This window comes from Melozone crissalis, unplaced genomic scaffold, assembly GCF_028551555.1.
Source record: "Melozone crissalis strain CALT ecotype California unplaced genomic scaffold, PUWL_Pcris_2 ptg000019l_1, whole genome shotgun sequence".
In the NCBI taxonomy this organism is placed as follows: domain Eukaryota; kingdom Metazoa; phylum Chordata; class Aves; order Passeriformes; family Passerellidae; genus Melozone; species Melozone crissalis.
The window spans coordinates 18,053,639-18,074,701 of NW_026535797.1; the positions used below are offsets into that span (position 1 = coordinate 18,053,639).

General features: G+C 41.3%; 2 protein-coding genes across 2 annotated transcripts in view; one reads left to right on the forward strand and one right to left on the reverse strand.

The window, feature by feature from the left end:
* The window catches only part of WDFY4 (WDFY family member 4), a 108,414-nt gene that overhangs the window by 17,645 nt on the left and 69,706 nt on the right, over positions 1 to 21,063 (reverse strand). The window contains exons 45-51 of the mRNA XM_054276966.1: positions 20,869 to 20,954; positions 19,454 to 19,516; positions 6,631 to 6,673; positions 5,719 to 5,838; positions 5,125 to 5,242; positions 4,327 to 4,436; positions 562 to 715 (exon numbers count right to left, since the gene is read on the reverse strand). Of these exons, the coding sequence (XP_054132941.1) occupies positions 562 to 715; positions 4,327 to 4,436; positions 5,125 to 5,242; positions 5,719 to 5,838; positions 6,631 to 6,673; positions 19,454 to 19,516; positions 20,869 to 20,954 (694 nt within the window). The remainder of the gene's footprint in view (positions 1 to 561; positions 716 to 4,326; positions 4,437 to 5,124; positions 5,243 to 5,718; positions 5,839 to 6,630; positions 6,674 to 19,453; positions 19,517 to 20,868; positions 20,955 to 21,063) is intronic.
* On the forward strand, positions 15,869 to 16,723 carry LRRC18 (leucine rich repeat containing 18). The gene has a single exon (XM_054276730.1). The coding sequence runs from the start codon at positions 15,869 to 15,871 to the stop codon at positions 16,721 to 16,723; it is 855 nt and encodes a 284-aa protein (XP_054132705.1).

Below are 21,063 nucleotides of genomic sequence, written 5' to 3' on the forward strand. Positions count from 1 at the left end.
ACGGATGCAGAAAGGTCTAGAGACAGTGTACATTGAGAGGGGACTGTGATGCTGCTTGAGAATAGGGAAAATGTATCGAGTTCATGTGAGTTTTGCAGAACCTTTGAAGATGATCATGAGGACATTTGGAAACTAATCACCTTGTGATCCCATGCAGAGTGAAAAAAACAAAAACCTTTCACCAACACCATTTAGCAATTGACATATCTCCAAAAGAAGAAGACATTTTCAATAATTACACAAATATCATAATACGGCCAAACTTTCAAAAGCAGTCAACTAGTTTGGTTAGATAAAAATCTACTTTTGTGTGACAAAACATGCAATTCTTTTGCCCAGAAATTAATAGGAACTACTTGCTTCTTTTCCTGGGCTGGAAACTTGGTTCTTCTGACATAATTCAGTTTTGGAAGCTTGTATTCTTGTAGTGTTATTTGAATAAAAACTCATCTTGTGGTTAGAAAGACTTATCCTGTCCAGAGACCAACTCTTAACATATGATCTGCATCTCTCCTTTTGGTAGGATGCTGGAAGAACATTTATATCCCTTCTAGAACTTACCAAGTTCAAAGTGATTTGCATTGGTTAGGAACTCTGGCAAGTAAAAGAACTCAGGGGTGAGCTCCCTGACATCACTCATGTTGTCCCTTGATGCTGATTCCCACGTGCTCTTGACACTGTGAAACATCCGGTCTGCAACATCAAAACTCCCACCCTGTGAAATGGAGACAGACAAAAGGACTTCAGGGTGAGCATTCCGCTGCATTAAAAACATATTTGCCAATTTTGCAAGAATCACTGCCCTTGTGGCTCCCTCTGTACTCGCACACTTAGGTTTCAACTCCTTTAGATCTGCTCTGCCCAGTCTGGCAACTGCAAGTCAAGAAGTAATTTTTGCCATATCTTTTCTTAGAGAGAAAATACTTTCATGAAAATTTTGTCAGAAGACAGTAGTCAATAAACCTCAAGTGCTGAAGCCCCACTCCTTGCTTGTTTTTTGAGATAGACTCACACCAAAACTCAACATACATCCCAGATGGAAAGATCCCACCCCTCTTTCCCCTAAGGTGAATTCTGGTCAGGCTTCTGGTCCGGCCTCATCTTTAAATGACAGCACAGTTCTGCTTTATCTCCTCGTCCTTCTTCCTTATACCAGTGACAATTGTGAAGCCTTCCCACACCCATTCAAGGGACAGAGTGAAAAAGTGGCTAATCACATGAGCAAGCCTATCTGGAGTTAATCTGATGCACAAGGTCATCTTGCTCTTGATCATTATTAGGCAGGGACCCTTGGAGTCAAATTCAAATTGAAATTAAAACAGAGTAGAAGGAGGACTATAAATAAATCAACAGCTAACAAGTATCTCATTGAAGCATATTAAAGGGCTTTGTATATTTAATCTGCACACAGTGTGCTGTGTCTGGTGGTGATTGATGCTTTTTCATCTTTTTTTGCAGCTTTTATGAGAGCTGGTGGTAATCTCCTGAGAAACAATATGATTTGTAATAAAAAGATTACCTGTATTAAATAAAAATAATATATACATAGGAAATGCTGTTAGCGCGACAAATCTGGTTAAAGATATTACCACCACGAAAAAATGTGATTTTTTCCCTGGCTGTCTAATTCATTTTAGGGAAAAGTAATATCTTTAAAACTTAAGCCTGTATTATTTATAAAGGAAGCAATAACTGATTTTCCCATTTCCTATATTAATAAATTTATTTGCATATATTTATATCAGAATTAATGAGTTTTCTCTCTCTATGAATGCAAAAACTGCACTGAAAGGGAAAAAGAGAATCAAGAATTGCTTTATGCTTTTAGATTGCAAGACAACGAACTCTTATGACTTTTCTACAGTTAGACAGAGTAAGTCTGTTTTCTTTCCTTTCAGTAGAGGCCTTACTGAAATCAAAAATACTGGAAAAATATGCTTTTTAAAACTACAGTCCAGCAGGATATATACAAAGCAAGTAGGCAAAAGGGTCTCTAGAGACAAGTCAGAACTCCACAAATTCATAACACTAAGCATCCATCACCTTGGTGGTGCTCAAGACCCAAAGACCTCAGTGTTTCTAAGAGTTGCTTATGAAGGTGCAAAGACTTGCCCAGTGATGCTGAGAAGTTGTTCCCTGCTGGTAGTGACTGCTCAAGGGTCAGTAACACCATGAGGAGTAAAGACCTTGCTCTCTATAAGTACTTTTGAGAGGGAAATGTCAAGAAAAGTCAACCTGATAGCTGAAATGCAAGAGTGGGATAAGAATAATAGGGAATAAAAGAGTGGAATTGATCAAAAGCAAATCTCAGAATTGAGGGCAGGTTCTAGAATGCCTTTCAAATAAAGACACTGGACATGGAAACCTTACTGCTCTTTTGTGGTGCTGAGACCAATTCTTGAAAAGAATCCCAGGAGGTACCAACCAATACCTGTTTGAAAAGCCAATTTTTCCTCCATTCCAGTACAATATGAACAGCACATGCAAACTTTTATCCAGAGTCAGATTTCAATGCACTTAAAAAAGGTGAAATAAGGTTTCTCCTGTACAGTCCCACTACTGAAAGCAATGCTTCCTCACTTCAATGCTTCTGTGGTCAAGTGCAAATCAACTGTTTGACTTGAGAGACAAAATGTTATGCCAACATCAATTTTCCACAGAGAGTGCGCCCAAGTTGTTGCATGTCCTTGTCATGTATTCAGACCACCCATTTGCAGATATATATGTAGCTTTTTCACTTTTTAAGAATCTGAGAAACTTTCAAAGCTCCCAAAGGCAGCAGCACCCTTCCAAGGGTTTAAGTGTGGGAGTTCTCTTTTTGCAACCTGATAATGACTTGATCACACAGTTCTCAGATCTGCTGTTTGCCTGAAAGCATCTCACAGTTAGCAATTCCTGAGCTACCACAGGACCAGTCACCTGGGGAACATGACAACACTGAGCTCAGCAGAACACGCACCAACATAAAAGCAAAAGAATAAGAACAGAAGGAGTTCAACAGTTTCTTTTAGTGGGTCCACACCCAGAACATTTTTTGCGTGTTTGAGATCTCAGTAGCCTTTGAAGATAATTATGCTCACGAAACTGCTGGTTACCTGCTGCTCACACAAACACAGCCACAAAGCATTCACTCAGACTGCGAACTCATTATGCATGAAAAGTGTGCCAGGGAGATCCAACAGCCTTTGTTGTTTACAACAAGAAATAACTGCTCCACAGTCATTCATGACTGCAGCTAACATATGGCTCACAGAGTGTGATGGCAACCATTGCCTCAGGTGGTTCACTAACCCATCAGCTACTGCTGGTAACAGCCAATATCATAGGGCTTATTACTTAATTAACACAGCACTTTATTTGTATTACTTCATTGGAAAAAAATCCAAACCACAACAGCAAGGCACGTGGCAAGCTGCAGGAGACATGGCCATCCTGCACTATGCATACAGCATTCTCCAAGTGTGAAATATTCTGGCCAAGATATCTTCCTGTATTTCTCCACAAGGGTAGGCAGATTTCAGCAAGATACTCTTTAAAAAATACACCTTGGAGGATTGGTCCTCCTGGTAGACCCCGTTATAACACAACACCTTACAGAAAAGAGGGTAACAACTCTCTGCTACAGCCCAAGTGTATTTGCTTGAGCATTACCAACTGCCTGCTGAAAAGGGCAATCGGGAAATTTGGTGCCCCTACATGCTGGGCAGATGGGAAAGGTACACACAACATTCAATTTCCATAAATTGAATTCCATGGTGAAATCAGCTTGGCACTGTATAAATAGTAACAAGTTCAGAACAAGATTACACAAAATATTCCTTCTGGAGCATTGGATGTAATCTCATCCCACGTCTTCAGGAAGTCGATCCCACAATCCCTATCATTTCATACGTACCAGAAGTTATATGTCCTCACCTGGCCCAGCAATGTTCTTTATGCCACCACAGCAAGCTCCTAGTACTTGCCAGTAGCTGCATGGCTGTACTTGGGCTTAGAAGACCTCACCTTATAGAATATCATACCAAGTCTCATCTGCCCCAAAGCCAGAAGCTTATGGTCAGACAGGCAATAAAACAGCTATTTGTTCATGTGCCTCACCTCTCACAAAGCTAAATAATCCTCTCCCTTGTATCAACCACGGTCTCCTTAAGCTGTTTTCACTGAATTCAACTTTCATGGCATAAATGCTGCCCCAAGTAAGCCCCAAGTCCACATATGGAGTACATCAATTGTCAGGAGAACTAATCCCCCTTCATTACACAGCCACAGTAACTCACTGCATGGCTCATAACAAGGAGCAGGAGAGAATTTATCTTGCCCCCTTACCTGCAGAGAACAGAAGGTCTGGGTAAATGGCTCCATTCGGACCAGGTAAGATGCCACTATAATTGCTGATGAGTAGTGAGTACAGTAATGGCACTGGGCTGACAGGTCTCCTGGAAATTGCACACAAACCAGATTCCAGTAAAAGAACCCCACCATTTCAAGCCCATAGCATCCAGTTACCACAACACAACTAAACAGGGAACAGGTATTTTAAGCAGATGTGTTCAAAGACCTGTGAGCTTCAGCACCCCTTGCACTGACTACATGCACTGAATGTGCACAGTTACTACTGAACTATGTTAATTTTTTGACTTCCACATTTCATTTTCTGAAGAATAAGGCCTTTAACTTTCAAAAACATCCCATTCTCTAGTAGTGCCACTTGATCTCCAGAGGTCAACAGCCTCAACATTCTGTTTCCTTTTCTTAAGGTAGCTGTTAACCTGCATGCAGCAGCCTCCTACATGTAGCTTAGCTAACAAATAAGACCAATGTGTGCAGCTTTGTTTTGTTACAGAAAAACTGTAACAGCACAATTTTTCCAGGGAACATTGCCTTCTGCTGTAACTTTTTTTTCCTGTCAAAGGGAAGAGAATAGAATGCAGCAGTACAAGGCACATAAAGCAGTAATTGCATTTATTTCAAAGAGACGTTTCTCTTTGAATTGTCAGTTTGTATACAGCAGTGAGAGAGGCTCTCCTCGGAATGTTGTTTCCCTTAGCCACAGACTTGCAAAGTTTTTGGGTATTCTGATGGGACTCAAGCCTCTGTTCTCTATTAGCCTCCTAAAACACTCACCCTCACTTTTTTCCACTTCATGGAAGCGCTGGATGAACTTTTGTTTCCTCTCCACAGTTTGTGCTCCCATGGGCTTTGTCAGGTCTCGAAATGTATGAGGATCAGTGAGGTTTAGAGTCTGAAAAGAAACACAGCAGAGATGCAGATTTTAAGATCTTAGACATCATAACTATCCCAGTGACACTGGGAGGTGGCAAGGCTGTGTTGGAAGTTTCACTCATGCAAGAAGGTTACAGGTTTACCCTCCTCTGGAACTTCACAAGTAAAGGACCTGGCAGGTTCTAAATTACTCTTAAGGCTTTTCTATCCAAAACTCCTCCTCTGTGTTCACAGAAACCTGTCCATGCCTATCTGCTGAGCTGATTCAGCATGTCCTTAACTAGGTCTGTATTAAACAGATGTTCATCCATGGAACATGATCCTCAGTCTGCTGACTTGAAGATAAAGTTAATCTTATGGAATCAGTACAGTTCAAACTAACTACTTCAAATTTTAAACCTTTGGTCTAGACCCCTCTGCTTCAATGGCATCATTCATCAACCCTTTGTGCAGTTGCTACCATAGAAAGTATGGAATTCTTCAGCCAGCACTGACCTCAGAGTGGTAGTCAGCAAGGACCCATGGAAACACAGGATACTGCATGTAATCATTGTAGCTGCGGCCAGCCAGAGTGTTCAGGTACATGAGGTAATCAAAGTTGCTGATCTCCCTCTTCTGCAGGGAAAGGAAACAAGCATTTAACTCTCCAGACTTTGCCCCTAAAAACCCATGCAAAAGCACCCTCAGAGGCCTGTGGTTCCCAGGTCCACCAGGACAAGAACTATGTAAAATAGTGAAATCAATCATCCTCTCCCATTCAGATCAACACAATACCTCTTACACAACAGTCCCTTCCACAGAACCTGTCTTCATTCTGTCTCTTCTTCAGACAGGCCATTTGCATTTGTCTATAATCACACAGTGCTTTTATGCTGTATTTGCATAACAGAGCATTTTTTCTTGATTTAAAAGTGAGCCAAATGCATGCAGACTGGATATTGGAAAATCCTGGACAACTGCCTATACAGAAAAGGCTGCACAAAGTGCTACATATAAGCAAAAAGGTATGGATTTCTTCATTTGCCTTGAGTCACCAAGATCATGGCTACAGAAAAGTAAACATGTCTCCCAGCTCAGCAAAACATCAGTGCATTCATTTAGCTGTATAGATGATCTGCGAACAGGCATTCAACTAGGTGGCTCTCTTTGGTCTCAATTTAAAAATGTGCACAAAATCACACTTAATCTGCCAGACAGTAGCACCATATGTTTCATAGCAGGAGGAGCAAAAACTCTGCAATAACCAGATGTAAATACTGTGCTCCTCGTGCCAACAACCTCACCTCCAGCAGTGAGAGAACAGCTTAGGCCTTGAGGTACACGTGTACACACACACACATCTGTGCGCAGACATATCTGTGTGGTAGAATTCTTTGCTTAATTATGTGCAGAAAAGATTTCACTTACCTGCCACTTTTGGAGCATTGTCTTTTCCCCTCCTGAGTGTTTCCTGTATGGAACAAACATTTGATTGAAACAGCCTACTTCAGGACAATAAGAGAAAGTCAGCTCATTAGCATCTGTGCTCCCTGTGCCCCCTGCTCCCATCACACAGACAGAACACCAATGCTAGAAGACTGAAGTTTCATCATTGACCAAATAATTCAAAAATCAGAGTGTCGTTGATTAGGTTAGTGCTGTTCTGAGTCAAGCCACACTGCTCAGCCTGTATTCCCAGCCTCATGCCATTGTAGAACTATAGAGTGCTAATGACAGGTACCATTAAGCCTGCCTGATTCTATTCTGAAGCCTTATTCTCAAAAGCTCATGCTTTTCTGAAGCATTGAGAAAACACTGACTTAAAAACAAAACTCTCTCAGTCTCCATGTCAAAGACTTTTGTTGCACAATCCACTTTGAAACCAATGTCATTCTTAAAGAGTGGATTGCCATTTTATTACTTTTTAAAGTAATAAACATGTCATTTCCACATTTTTGCTTCTCAAAATACAAGTTGATATTAAAACTTAAAAAAAGCAACAACCCAGATCAACAAAAAGCAGGGGAATTCACTTGAAAATAAGAGTCAAAGGTTCTGAGGAAACAAAAGTTTCATTTCAACTGCACTGAACCAGAACGTATGTCATTATCTGAAGACCATGGACTTGTTCTTGTCAACATCTAGAGACCAAACTGAGACAAGTGACAACTGGATTATCACGGTTTAGCCCCAGCTGGTAAATGAGCTCAACACAGCCCCTTAGGCACTGTCCCTGCATAGGGATGAAGGAATTACAGGAGGAAAAGCGAGAAAACTTGTGGATTAAGGTAGTCTAACAGATAAAGCACAGGACGTGCACGCAAGCAAAACAAACCAAGGAATTCACTCACTACTTCCCGTTGGCAGACCAGCATTGAGCCATCTCCATGGCTCCATCACATGTAACCATGACTTATGAAAACAAACGTCATCTCTGGGAATGCCCCAGCCTCTTACGCCCCCAGGTTCATATGCCCAGTGTGACACAGTTTGCTGTGGAATGTGCCTTTGGCCACTGGGGATCAGCTGTCCTGGCTGCATTCCCTCCCAAGGTTTCATGCACCCCAAGCCTCCCCAAGGTCCTGATGGAACATTTTGAGAGATAGAAAAGGCCTTGACCCTGTGTAAGCACTGCTCAGCAGTATCTAAAAATCCCTGAATTATCAACACTGCTCCCAGCACAAATCCAAATGTGATTTTCTTCTACAATGCAGAAAATTTACTCTATACCAGCCAAAACCAGTGCATAGATTGAAGAGACTTTTCATCTGTCAAATTATCCAGGCTTACTGATGTGATACTGGTGGTAAGAGAGGCTCTTCCCTTCAATAGTAAAGCGAATCTTAAGGTTCCAGCTCAGAGCCAGGACATTTCACTCCATGAAGTGTAAGGAAATCTGTTCAGCATAGATATAAAACTACTGCAGGAATAACTAACTGCTGCTTTTTGCTCTTGTGTTCTGTACTGGACCACACTGGAAATTCACAATGCAAGGCTTAAAGTAGCTTCAAAGACCTAACTAAAACACCAGAATTCTCTATGATCATTACCATTTTATTGAATTGGCAGTAGTATTTTCTTGTCAACCACCTCTCATGCTTATGAATAATTTTGCTGCTTATTCAATCGTGGACCATTTAATAGTGTACATAAAGGAAAAGCACTATGGTTTACACATTATTCGTTATTTTATTCTTTGCTTAGAGAAAAGTGTGTGTCCAAGAGAAGGGCTTTGAATGCATAAACATGAAAGCCAGGATGAATTCTACCACATGGTCTACAATTCCTAAGCTTTGCTTAAGTCTCCTGCTAAGCATTTGAAACCTAATAACGATAAGCTATGTTTCTGGAAACCAGTACACACAAAGGTGTAGAGTTCGTGTCCAGTACAGAAAAATATGATCTTCACTCTTTGTCCAAAAAAAGACTAGCATATACAATTTACACAGTGTAAACCAGAGGGAATTCTATTGAGTAGTTGTGTTGCACTCCCAGTTTGAGCAACACATGGCTCATGAACGTGGGAACTCCAACGCACAAAAGCAATACCATGAACACTTACCCTTTAAAATACAGTCCTCTCACACTCACTGTGCATTTCACAGAGTGCTGCCCCAGTGGCCTTTGTAAGGCCTCCAAGACACATTTGGAACTCAGAGAGGGTATCTTAAAGGGATGTAACAGGATCAGGATTCCTGGCATTACTTGAAGTGTGGTTGGATTAGGCTGTTTGTTACAGAGTGATCAAGTTAGGTTCTTCCCTTTCCACAGGGGCATATTCTCTCACTAAAACCATCCAGGTTTATTTTGGATTTCTGGTTAAGTTAGAGAGCAGGGGAGAGCATTATAAAATGCTTCACATGGGACTAAACTGGGCCAGTCTTGTGTGAATGTTATGCAAATATAAATACGTTGATTTGTGGGTGCCATGACCCCCTGGTGAAACACTTGCTCTACTCATCACAAGCCTTAAACAGCTAATAGGACCACACAAGGGTCAAAATAATTCTCCCTGCTGACTTTGGGAGCCACTACATAACTCAAAGCGGTTGACAAGTTCACCATGTCATGAAAATAAGCCAGGCTAAATGTAGTCTCTCCCCTGTAAAATCCATCCTTCGGGGTCTCAGAGGATGCTCCCTCTAATTCCCCAGAGATCTGAAATTCTCCACTCTCCTCTGTTGACTCAGGGTCTCAAAACAAGAATTGCATTGCAGGCAGCTAAAGCCTATTCCAAACTTCTCCTTGATAATCAAATAACATTTTTCCAGCCAACTCCTCTCTAGTCAGCACAGCAAAAGTCAGTGTAGATGAAGGTCAGCTACCCAACTGCAGTAAGTGAATTTAAAAATAAATATATAATCAAAGGCTGGTTTGTAAAATAAACTGAAGTGCTTTATCAAGATAAATAACTACAGTTCCAGAGGGAGTGAAATTATATGAACTCAAGAGAAGTACCTACAGATCTAGCTATATTTTAATTTATAAGGTATTTGTAGGATACCAGCCATGGCAGAATGTAAACACGATGTGTACTAATGATGATCCACCTTTGGCTACTCTATATGTGATTTATTAATCCCTCTTCCATTAACATCAGACTATGATCTCACCCTTGTGATAGTGAGTGTGCCATTTGCTAGAGACAGGTGGACCTCAACCCATTTGGAGATTCATTGCAGATGAGATAATCTCAAAGGATAAGATTTTGCTCTTACTAAAATTAATGCAAAAATTCCAATAAATTTAATAGATTCTTAGATTTCTGCCTTAATTTTCTTTTTTTGTCCTTCCATCCCTCAGACTACAGTCTAAAAAACTGTGCCAAGGCTCTCCTAAACCAACTTTTCTTTAAAAAACTTTGCAACTACCAAGGATATTGTAAGAAAAATCTCCTTTTTGGTAAGCCACAACTTAGGTTTAAGTCATACTATTAACAGAGGAAAGAAGCCTTGAAAAGAAATACTAACTTTCCCTTATGAAATAATCTGTCTCTCTCAAACTTAGAAGAGTGCTAGGTTAGATTACTTTACTCTAAAGGTACAGCATCTTCCTTGTTTAACTGTATCAGTCCACCTAGTCCACCTTCTGGTTATGCTTAATCTGTGCTAAAGAACTGAGATATAATTCAAAATAAAAAATAAACATCATATAAGTAGGGCTCCTTGAAGCAGGGTGTCTTGTAATGGCTGGAGGGGGGAGAAAGGAATCTCCCGCATGTATGGAATATGTGCATTCACAGTGCTTAAACCAAAGGGATAACATTTCCACCGTGGAGATGCTGCACTCAGGCATACTTCAGGTCATGAAGAAACACATCAAGTAAATCCAGTTAATTTGTTTAGGTAAGCAGAATGCAATCTCCAACCCTGGAATCAGACATTAACATCATCAGCTTCTTTATGCCAATAATATCCTGGTCCTATTATGAGTAAGAGAGGTCTCAATGTTGCATCTCCTGTAAAGAATACCCAAACAAACCACTCAGCTTCTTCTCATCCATAGTAGGATTTCTTTCAGATATTATTTTGAAATTATTGTGATCAGTTACTAAAAGCTTGAGCTTGGTAACTTCAATCATGAGGACAAATTTCAACAAATTCCCATGCTCCAGATGAAAGTCATTATACCAAGTGCACTTTTGAAGGGTCACTGATAGATATGACAGATCGATACAAATGAACAGATAAATTGCGGCTCAATACTCTCTGCTGCAGCATTGAATGAGCCTTCCCTCCTGTGTCCACATCTATCCCATTTGGCACGTGGTAGGGATGATATCACAAACATCGTGAGTTTGAACACACACAGACAAGTATCTCTCACTTGCTACAGCCAAGTAAAATGAAATAGTCAAGTGACTAAAATGGACAGTTAAGGCAATGTTAGAAGCTGACTAACAGCATCTAACGAGCTCCAGATGCTTTTTCTTTTGGCCTAATTTTAAATACAACATTTCCAGACATGACATTCAGTTCTTTTCCATCCAGCTCAATCTTGCATTCTGGAACCAACCATTATGCTAATGATCTCCAAGGGCGTAGCACTCCTGTTGCTTGGTAACACAAGTTTCATAAGCTGCAGAAGCAACACTGAACAGCAGGACCCTGGGCTTGGGGGAACCCTTTAGCCACTCCTCACCAGCATGCTCACACAAGCTTGAAGAACTGCCATTCTCCATCAAGGAAGTACCATTCTGAACCCACAGGACTGTGCAAAGGAAACTGTCCTGTGTTTCATGCTCATGGCTTTATTTACAGACTGAAAGACTAATTCATTATTCAAAGAAGAGCGGACAGAGGACACCTGCACAGTACCAGCCCACACTACTGAGAAAAACCGAGCAGCTTGCGACATCCGCACCCCATCCTCTGGGCCTTTCAAGCTACTTAGCTGGTAAGATCATATGCAGGGGTCAGCCTGGCAGGATTGTTAAGATGAAACAATGGTTTTGCTTATTCTTGGTGGGCCTTGGTTTTGCAAGTAACTTTGCACTGGGTGGTAGTATGGTGGCCCTGAAGTCATCTGGAAAATAAGAATATTAAGAAAGGAAACTTTTCTCAAACTATTTACTCATGGTGGAATTTAGTCTAAACCTGACTGCTTAAGACAGTCATTGAATTAATCTCTTCCACAACAGATCACATCCAACAATGAGAAATGGTAACAGGCTTGTGAGCAGGGAAGTGGAACAGTTTGGCTTCACACAAAATCATTTGCTGTACGAATGATGGTTTTAAGCTCCGCATGCAAATATTTCACTATAGAGGGTAGTATCACCTATTCCATGGGTGAATTAGCACACGTCACCTCACAGCCTTCCTGCCACAGAGCTGTGCAGGGAATGCAGAGCTCTGCTGGGCTTGCCATGCCTGCTCTGCAGCATGCAGAACTCCAAGAGGAAATTCTCACAGAGTAGATCAAGATGGGCTCAAGATGGTCCTGTGCAGCTTTGGGTGCAGTGAACCAGGAAGCACCAGCTCTAGAAAAAAAGAACAGGCAGAACCATGGAGAAGCGGGTCCCAAAGCACCAACCAGTGCTACAGCCAGAAGGCCAGTTCTGCTCCAGCCTGGGCTGGGAAAGGAAAGAGATGTACAGGGTCCAAATATGCAGTCTTTTAGGATCAGATCTTCTTAGGGCAGGCTTAAGATACAATGGGTCACAACTGACCCCTGTGCAAGAGCATAAGTGCAGATAAGGACTAATCCACAGTCCTTCCTTGCCTCAGAGAGACACAGACAGTCTTAGTACTGATGCTCAGGTCTGTTCTATCCCTGCAGCTCCCAGCAACAGTGAGCACCACAGACAGCATGACATCCTTGACACACATTTTCTATTAATTTCTGTATCAGATCCACCTCTAAACTCTGGGCCTGTTAAACACTCCTAAAGCTCTGGTTTTTTAAAGCCCATCCAGGCCAAAGATTCTAACAAGTGTGGACAGAAAGGGAAAGGGTTTTCTAGTCAAGATCCATCTTAGTGAGATCTTAGACAGAAATACAGCACCCTCCACCCGAGGAAAAGACTTGCCAACAACTCGGAGGGTGAAGCCAGCAGTGCAGTGCATGTTTAGAGAAAACAGGTGGAACTTATTATAATAATTTCTTAGATGGTAGGGCAGCACCTGTACCTCTCTCTCTGCCTTTCCAGGAGATGCACTGTGAGTGTAAGATTGAACAGGCATAATCAACATTTAAACAAGAAGGACTTCTGTGATTCCTGAATTTTTTAATATCAGTGGCTACAGAACTAGAGCCCTCTTACACAGAACCAAAGATAATGAGACATGGCTAAGTAAGCTCCGTTATCTCCAGCTACAGCCCTGTAAAACACTGATAATTAGTTTGCAAGCATGCAGAGGCAGGAGAGCTATTCATCCTCTTCAAGTTCTTAAACACACTAAAATGTTTCTGCTCTAGTACTAATCCCTATTTTTGGAATTGCAAATCATATTTTTCTAAGTTTGAAATATGGCCCCAACTTTCAACCCAAACTAAGTAGCACTTAGAGTGAGCACTCCTTAGGGACTTGATCAGTGCATCTGAGAGGTTCACAGCTGGATGTAAAAAAAAATCTGGCTGAAGTAGGCTGCGGAAAGAAACTCTTTGGAGTCTGCGCATTATGCAGTGCATCATACAAAGAGATCTGTCTTGAGAAAAATCACACTGATCTGTTTGTTTGGACTTCTTTAAAACTTGAAAGGTCCAGGTTCAAACCTTGTAACAGCTTGGAGAGGGTTATTGACAGAGAAATACTCAAGCCCAGCAGGCTGAGCTGCAGCAACCGCTCAGCCCTGTACGCCAGGCTCCCTCTAGTGCTGCCAGGCACGCACAGCGCAGAGGGACCCCGGCACCAGAGCAGGGGCACAGATGAATGATTCCTTGCCTAGATGGCATTTTGTGAAATAGGAAAATATTTTGGCTCAATGTTCTCCTTTTGGATTTTAAATGAAAAGTAATGGAAAAAAATTTAGGAACGGAATACAATGTTTTCTGAGATTTAAACATGTTTTTAAAAAGCATTTAAAAATAAATTATAATTTTGAAGTTAGGAAAAATATTACATTTTTTTCCTTGAGGCCTCCATTCATTTTTTAAAAGCATACTTATTTGACAAGCTTCATTTATCAAAAAACACTCAATGTCTTGGTCAACTCATCCAACACAAAATTCAAACAGAGAAAATGTCAGGCCCAAAGGTCACCCGATTCATGTCAATTACAGGAAGCAGAAAGTCTCTTTCCATTCTGCCAGCATGTAAGAAAGCTCCCCTGTAGATCTTGTCCTGAAGCATGGTAGTGACCTCACCTCTGTGCACCACAAAGGACTCAGGGTGTTCTGTATCAGCAGCAGGGCCCTGGCATTCCACATACTGCTCAGCTTTATCTTCACAGAATTGCCAACAAGAATATTGCATAAAATCCTTAAAATGAGTGAGCTGTGATTAGAAAACCCTGCTGTTTTGATCTCTAGAACTTTCTTGTCACTCCTGAGTAAATTATTTACACTAACATCAACAAAGGTGAAAAGAGTACTTATTTGCACTGTAGAGTACTTTGCTTTAGTTACCAGTCAACATATAGATACAACAGCATTGACATTGCTCCTTGGTAATATGGTTCTGTAAGTACTCATGAGAGACAGAAACATGGGAGTGACACACAGAAACATTTAACTGTGAATATTTTCATGTAAAATAACAAAAAACCTATTTTGGAACTCACCCTTAGGGCAAGACTGAAAACACTGCGCTGCTTCCAGTACTTTCTGACGCATCTGCCTCATTACAGAGCTCTTGGGAGAGTGGGTGGTAGCTGGGTTAATGCTTCTGCATTATTTGGGCTATGGCATGTAATTGAAAAGAAGCTGAAATGCCTTAGTTGTAGCTTGAGTATCCACACATGATTAATGAGTAGCCAAAAAGCCTGAAGGGTTTGTAGTGCAGTCTCTCTAATAGGGACATGTATTGTCGACAAATCTATATTTTGTCCTAAATAATCATTCATCAAAGCTGCAATTTGGCTCTTCAAAATTAAATGCCAGAGCACCCAGACCTGAGATTACTCAGCTGTAACCTGTGCTCCTCTCTAAACTCTCACTGGGAGGGACATTGCCATCCATTTCCAGGGAATCAGCCTATTTCCTTTGCCATTAGCCATAATTAGCATCTGTATTTGATGACCTTTGATTAGAAAGAGTTCACCAAACCAGAGAGCAAGCGGACTACACTCTTAGAGGCCTCATTCCAGGAAGCGTGTAACACATGCTGAGCATCACTAGCAGTCAAAAATCTGACTCCAACACCTATATGGATTTTTCTGTGGGCAGGGCACCTCTGCAGTGGGAGACTCTCTATCCACAGCATGAAGAAAATAACAAGGTTAGAGTATCCAGAGGAGGAGACACTTAGCAAGGCCTGGTCCACATGGCATTAAGCAGCACTGACATCAGTCCCTGTTGCAGTTTGTCCTGTAAGTGATGTATGAATTGCCAATCATTCTGGCAAGCCTAGGAGCCCACCATGTTCCTGAGTCCTGGTCAAAACAAAATTCTTAATAATTTCCTATAAACTTTTAATCTTCCAATAACATCCAGAGCCCAAATCTCAAGTCCATTACACAAGAAATTGAACCAACCTGTTAGCAAATGCCAGGCCTGTAAAGATGGCAAGTGTTGGTTTGGCAGAATGAGACAATTTTGGATGGCTTTTTTAAATGCAGTCTCTCAACACACTCTAAGACTGTGTTGAGACCCGCAATATATTTTTCTCCTCTCGTCTACTAGCTGATGGATAATAATGTATTTCATTCAGTTTCTTTATATCCTAAGCTCAAACCAGTATTTAGGAATGAAAGACAGCAAATGTGTCCCACTTGTAATTTCACCCTGTAATGTAACATAGATGTCACACTGCAATGAAATTATATTATAAATTATTAGAATTTCACCTACTGAAAACACTTCAAAGAAGAATTTTCAGAGTTCCAGATTTTCAGTTTAAAAGTTCTGACCTCAAAGAAAACCAGCTTCAGAAAAGTCTAGCAGTAGTATTAACATATAACTGTTATTAACATATAACTGTGATTAACAGCCATGGCTTTCAAAGGCCTTATTGGAGTTCTCACATTCTATCCACAGGGTCTGGTGTCTGTTTGTCAGCAGAGAGATGCCCAAGGGAAAAGGAAAAGGTCCACAAGGGAAAAGGATCTCCTTGAAAGCGGCCAAAAATTCGATGCGAGTACTTTTTAATGGAAGGCGTCGACTTGAGCTAAGCAAAATGGGCATTGCCGTCTTCCCCAAGGTCCTTCTGCAGCTGGCTGATGTGGAGGAAATTGATTTGAGCAGAAACATGATAAGAAAGATTCCAAACATCATTGAGAAGTTCCAGAATCTGATATGGCTGGACCTGCACAGTAACCAGATTGATGAGCTGCCCCCAGAGATAGGCACGCTTCGCAACCTTACTTTCCTGAATTTATGCAACAACAAGCTGACCACAAAAGGTCTGCCAGAAGAGCTGACCCATCTCAAGAACCTGCGTACTCTCAACCTTGGCTTAAACTGTCTTGAGAGTATTCCCACCACTCTTGGGGCCCTGAAGGAACTTATTGAGCTAGGTCTTTTTGACAACTCCTTGACCATCATCCCGAAGAGTGTGAAAAAGCTCCCCAAGATTGAGAGAATGAATGTAAAAAGGAACCCTTTACCAGAATTTGCAGAGGAAGAGGAGCCGATTGACACCATTAAACGTTTAGAATCGCTTTACTTAGTAGAAAAGAAAGACCTGTGTGAGTCCTGCCTGCTGACCTGCCAGGGTGAGAGGGACGAGCTGCACAAGTTAGAGAACATAACACCTGTCCCCCCAGAGAAGCCAAATTTCTCTTCACTCACCACACCCAATTCTACTGCAATAGATAACCAAGAAGAATGGAGAATAAAAGAAGACAATCCTTCAAATACACCAGAAGAAGACAATCCTTCAAATTCACCAAGGAACTCTACAGACCTTGAAGCTCCATGAAGTCCAGCCCAAGCAAATAAAAAGCTGACTTCCCTCCTCCTCTGTTTTCCTGCAGTTCTGCTCTTTAAAGATCAGCTTGGTTTTAGAACACAACATAGATATCTGTGGTCTCTAGAATGAAAACCATAACAACTAAACCAGATGTGTATTTGGAAAAGGCTATTTACATCTGGGTCTGTCCCTACAACTTGTTCTCCATGTTTGGGCTTTTTGGGGTCTTTTGTGTGTGCAGGGTCCAATGAAGGGATCTTTTAAACAATAGGTTTTTCTAGTAAATCCATTCCCACCATTAAGCCCCAAATATTATTTCCGCTCATTTTCATAGGGTGAAACACAGTTGAACTATGTTTCATTTGGAGGAAAAGACCTGGGAACTTTCTGCTGCTGGTGGCTGCCACCAAGCTCTCAGAGTCTCAAACAGGCACTGTCAGTGTAGGAACTGCGAGCCTGCTCCAATTCAGCAGAGGCAGCAAACCCAAGTGTTCTGCTCAGGAGTAACTAAGCAGTACAAACACAATGCTTAGAGATAGCCAGTGATCCTGGTTGCCATCAAGAGGCCAGATTCTGCAAGTTCTTTGGGATTTTGAGTGCTATACCTAGGTGCAGCAATCTCCAACTTGTACAACACAATTAGCATGACTACCTGTACTCATAGCATTTTGCTGGCCTCTAAGACTCTCTCCAAGGAGGATGCAGAAGGGGTAGGAGAAATATTTATCTTTTTAAGGGTCTCAGGTTTATCACTTAAGCAGTGACTAAAGTGATTAAGAGAAGAGTCACTGACTTCCATGATCCAAGAGTCAGCTTCTGCATTGACAAAAAGTCTGGTACCCCCACAACACTTTTAGCTTTCTGTTGACATGTGCATATGGACATGTGCACCTCAGCACACACATTCACTTGCTGAAATCACATCTGTAGGGCAGAGAGCGCTGACATCCTGCAAACAGCAAAATACAGGGACAAGCAATGAGCAGATTGTAAAAGCACTCAGGCATGACATGAGAAAGGTTGGCAGTGGCCATAATAACCTATGGTGACAGCAAACATTTAAGTATATTTGAATGAGGAATAAAGTGCCAGGAGCACTTCATTTTTTAAATTACTACAGCACAGCCTGGGAACTCCTATGTGTTGGACTAGGTGGAAAAACTGATAAGGGATTTCCCAGAAATTCTATTACCTCAATGTCATATGATGCATCAAACTAGTAATTTCTTCTTTCCATGCTTCAACTGTGCAATTATTAATAGTATGTCTGGGCAAAGAATTTAATCTGGCCTGCCTCCTTGTCTCATATATGGCAGGAAAAGCTGCAAAGATGTGGAAGTTTGCCATTGTCCCCTTAGATGGGGAAGAAGCCCCAAATGCTGCTTTTGAAATTCTCCAACTCTGAAACAGCTCAACAATTCAAACAAGGGAAGAGTAAACTCATCAAGTCCTCAGTCCATTAGTTCTGACTGGTAAAGGGAAGCACAGCTAGTGAGGTAATTTTCTCTAACTTTCCACTTTAACACAACTTTTCTGGCTTCAATAGTTAAGCAGGGATTAAAATAAATTTTACATTTATTTTATTTCAGTTCATGCTCTGACAGGGTCCAGCCAAAGCTATGCTAAAGACCCTTTACACTCTCAGGGTGAATAAGTTGTGCAGGGGCCTCTCTCAGCCAGTGGAAAAAAACCTAAAGGCAGAGCCTTACTGGAATTCAGGACAGGCTGCTTTGGATCTAGGCATGCAGCCAGTCCCAAATTCTGAGATTAACCATGAGTCACGTCTTTCTTCCAATAACCACCAGCCCAGTTAATGCCCAAATTTCTTGAAGCTCTAATGCATCTTCTCTCAAGACATTCTCACCTCCTGAGCTCCCAGCAAGCGGGGGGAAAGGAAAGCCTAGAGCCAGTTGCTGTTTACACAGAACAGATGCCATGCTCCACAGCCAGCCATCACCTCTGGCTTAGGTTGGGCTCTAGCTGGAGCTGGCTCCACATTGCACTGGTACTGTTAGCCTGGTGATAAAAGTGAAAGCATTTTCAGCACTGAAAGTGCTCACTTACAAGATAGATAATGACCTGCAATGGGTAGACTGAATATTAAAATGGAGATAGCTGACAGGCTGCAACCACTCAGGGGCAATGTGCACCTCAGGTCTCAACACAATTCCTGCCTCAGCAATCATTTCAGAGGACACCAATTGGGCACTCAGGGTTGTGCTCCCCAGATACCTAAATTGAGAAAAGTTACTCTAACTCACAGAATGCATAAAACATTCTCTCAAGCACCCCCCACTAGGAGAAAACTTCTTTCCTGCAACAGTAAATCTGAGGGACAAGTCAGAATCTCTTCTGCGCAGCTAATACAACATGCCAAAGCATCCATATGTACATCACTGTCTGCCCTGAGCATGCAATGAAGATGTTGTTCTGCAAAAGCATTATGGATTAGCTCTGTCCTCACCTCACTATCTCTTCCCACAGAAACCATTTGTGTAGAGTTTATCAATAAAGTGATACAAAGGAGATAATTATTAATCATCTATGCACAGTCAGCTGATTGACACTCATCTTCATACTGTGACGAAGTATGCTAGAATGCTTTTTGAAGTCCTACTAACACATTTGAATTTTTAAAAGGATGGATACAAATAGGTATGTTTCTATATGCTTTTTAAAGGTGTAACTTCTTCACATAATTGCACTTATTACAATTATCCAATGTTTCCTATGTTTTACCTTATATTTAGGGATTCCTCTGTTATCCCCTTCGACTTCAAAGCAGGTTGGAAAGAACAGAATCTATAGGAGATAAGAAAGGTCACATTATTGTTATGCAAATGGTTGTTAGGACACATCACATTTGTATATAACTGCTTTGTCCTCACAACTTTCTTCAGGAAGCCCCAGCATCGTCCTGAGACTCTAACCTAGGACAAAGCTATAAGACAACAGGCAAAAGCATACATTAATATTAAGGAGTTGCTATGGGCTGGATAAAGGCCATTTCTTTCCCCAACAGGACATTGAATTTACATACACGGTTGTGGATTTTTTGGTTTAAGATGCTATTAAAGTCAGAAAATAAGAACCCACTCAGACATTTATTTAGCAGAAATGGCAAAAAGAGGCACCAACCCTCATCTCAGCCATTCATATTTACAATTGTTGTGGATTTATGATGACTGACAAACTATGCCCTTGAAATATACACTTTTGGTGACCTTCAGCTGAGGATCAAAACCTTGTCTTGAACTGCCTTTGAAAGATTCCCCCAAGAGATTCTTGACAGAACTCAAAGACAGCAAAGATAAGGGCTGGCTCTGGGGCGGATCCTGGTGATTTTAAGTGGTCTCACTATGCAGCCTCTTTGGAAAGGAAGAACAGATAAATCTGCACTGACTTTTTAATGCAATACTGCAATAGGGGTTGTTCAGAGATTTCAGGAGCAGAAGGAATTCCTATGATTCTTTAGAAATTAACAGTACCAATGCTGAGTTCAGCTGCAGAATTTAGTGCAGGAAGCACTAGTACTGAAGTGGATTTTCCTGTGTAGAGGCCAGTGAATGCAATCCTAATCTAATGGCCAGAACTGCAGTAGACAATAATATGCAAGAAAACATTAAAAGTGCAAATTAATCACTTCATAGTCTTACATTCAAGTTCCATTAAACAAGACAAACACATAAGGAGATTTTTTTTAAAAAATGCCATTGTTAGAAGGTAACTTTACAAAGATAAAGTTCGAGAGACAAAAATACGTTATTCCTAAAGAATCTAGTGATTCTATGAGGATTGGAAGAAACCTTCTTTCACCCAGTACTGTGAGGTGCCTCTCATCTCAGGAGGAGGAAGGAAAACAGCTACAGTCAAAATTTCCTGGGATGGAGGGACACATAACACCACTGGGTGCTGTAAAAGTCCTGCACATTAGATCCCTTGATAAGTCAATGGCTGTATAATGCTCCAAACAGTCCACAGGTCACCAAAAGGAAAATTTCACAGCTGAAGTGCAATGCATTAAAACTCAAGGAAAAAACAGAAAACAAACCTCCTGCAGCAACACAACACAGACACCTGACACCAGGATAAATAAGAGTGGTATACCAAGCATCACCAGGAGCATTCCCACATTATTCTGAGCTAGTCATTACCTTTTAAAGATCTTATTTCGGTCACTGTCATGGAAGACAAGAAATCTGGAGTAGCCATTTTTGAAGAATATTTCCAAGGCAATCTCCTGGAAAGGTAAATAATTTAATGTGAGGAGCTGCAGAGCAAAGCCTAGTGCTGCAAAGGGTCCATCATGGCCTGTCCAGTTCTTCTGAGCTTTGAAAAAAAAAGACCCG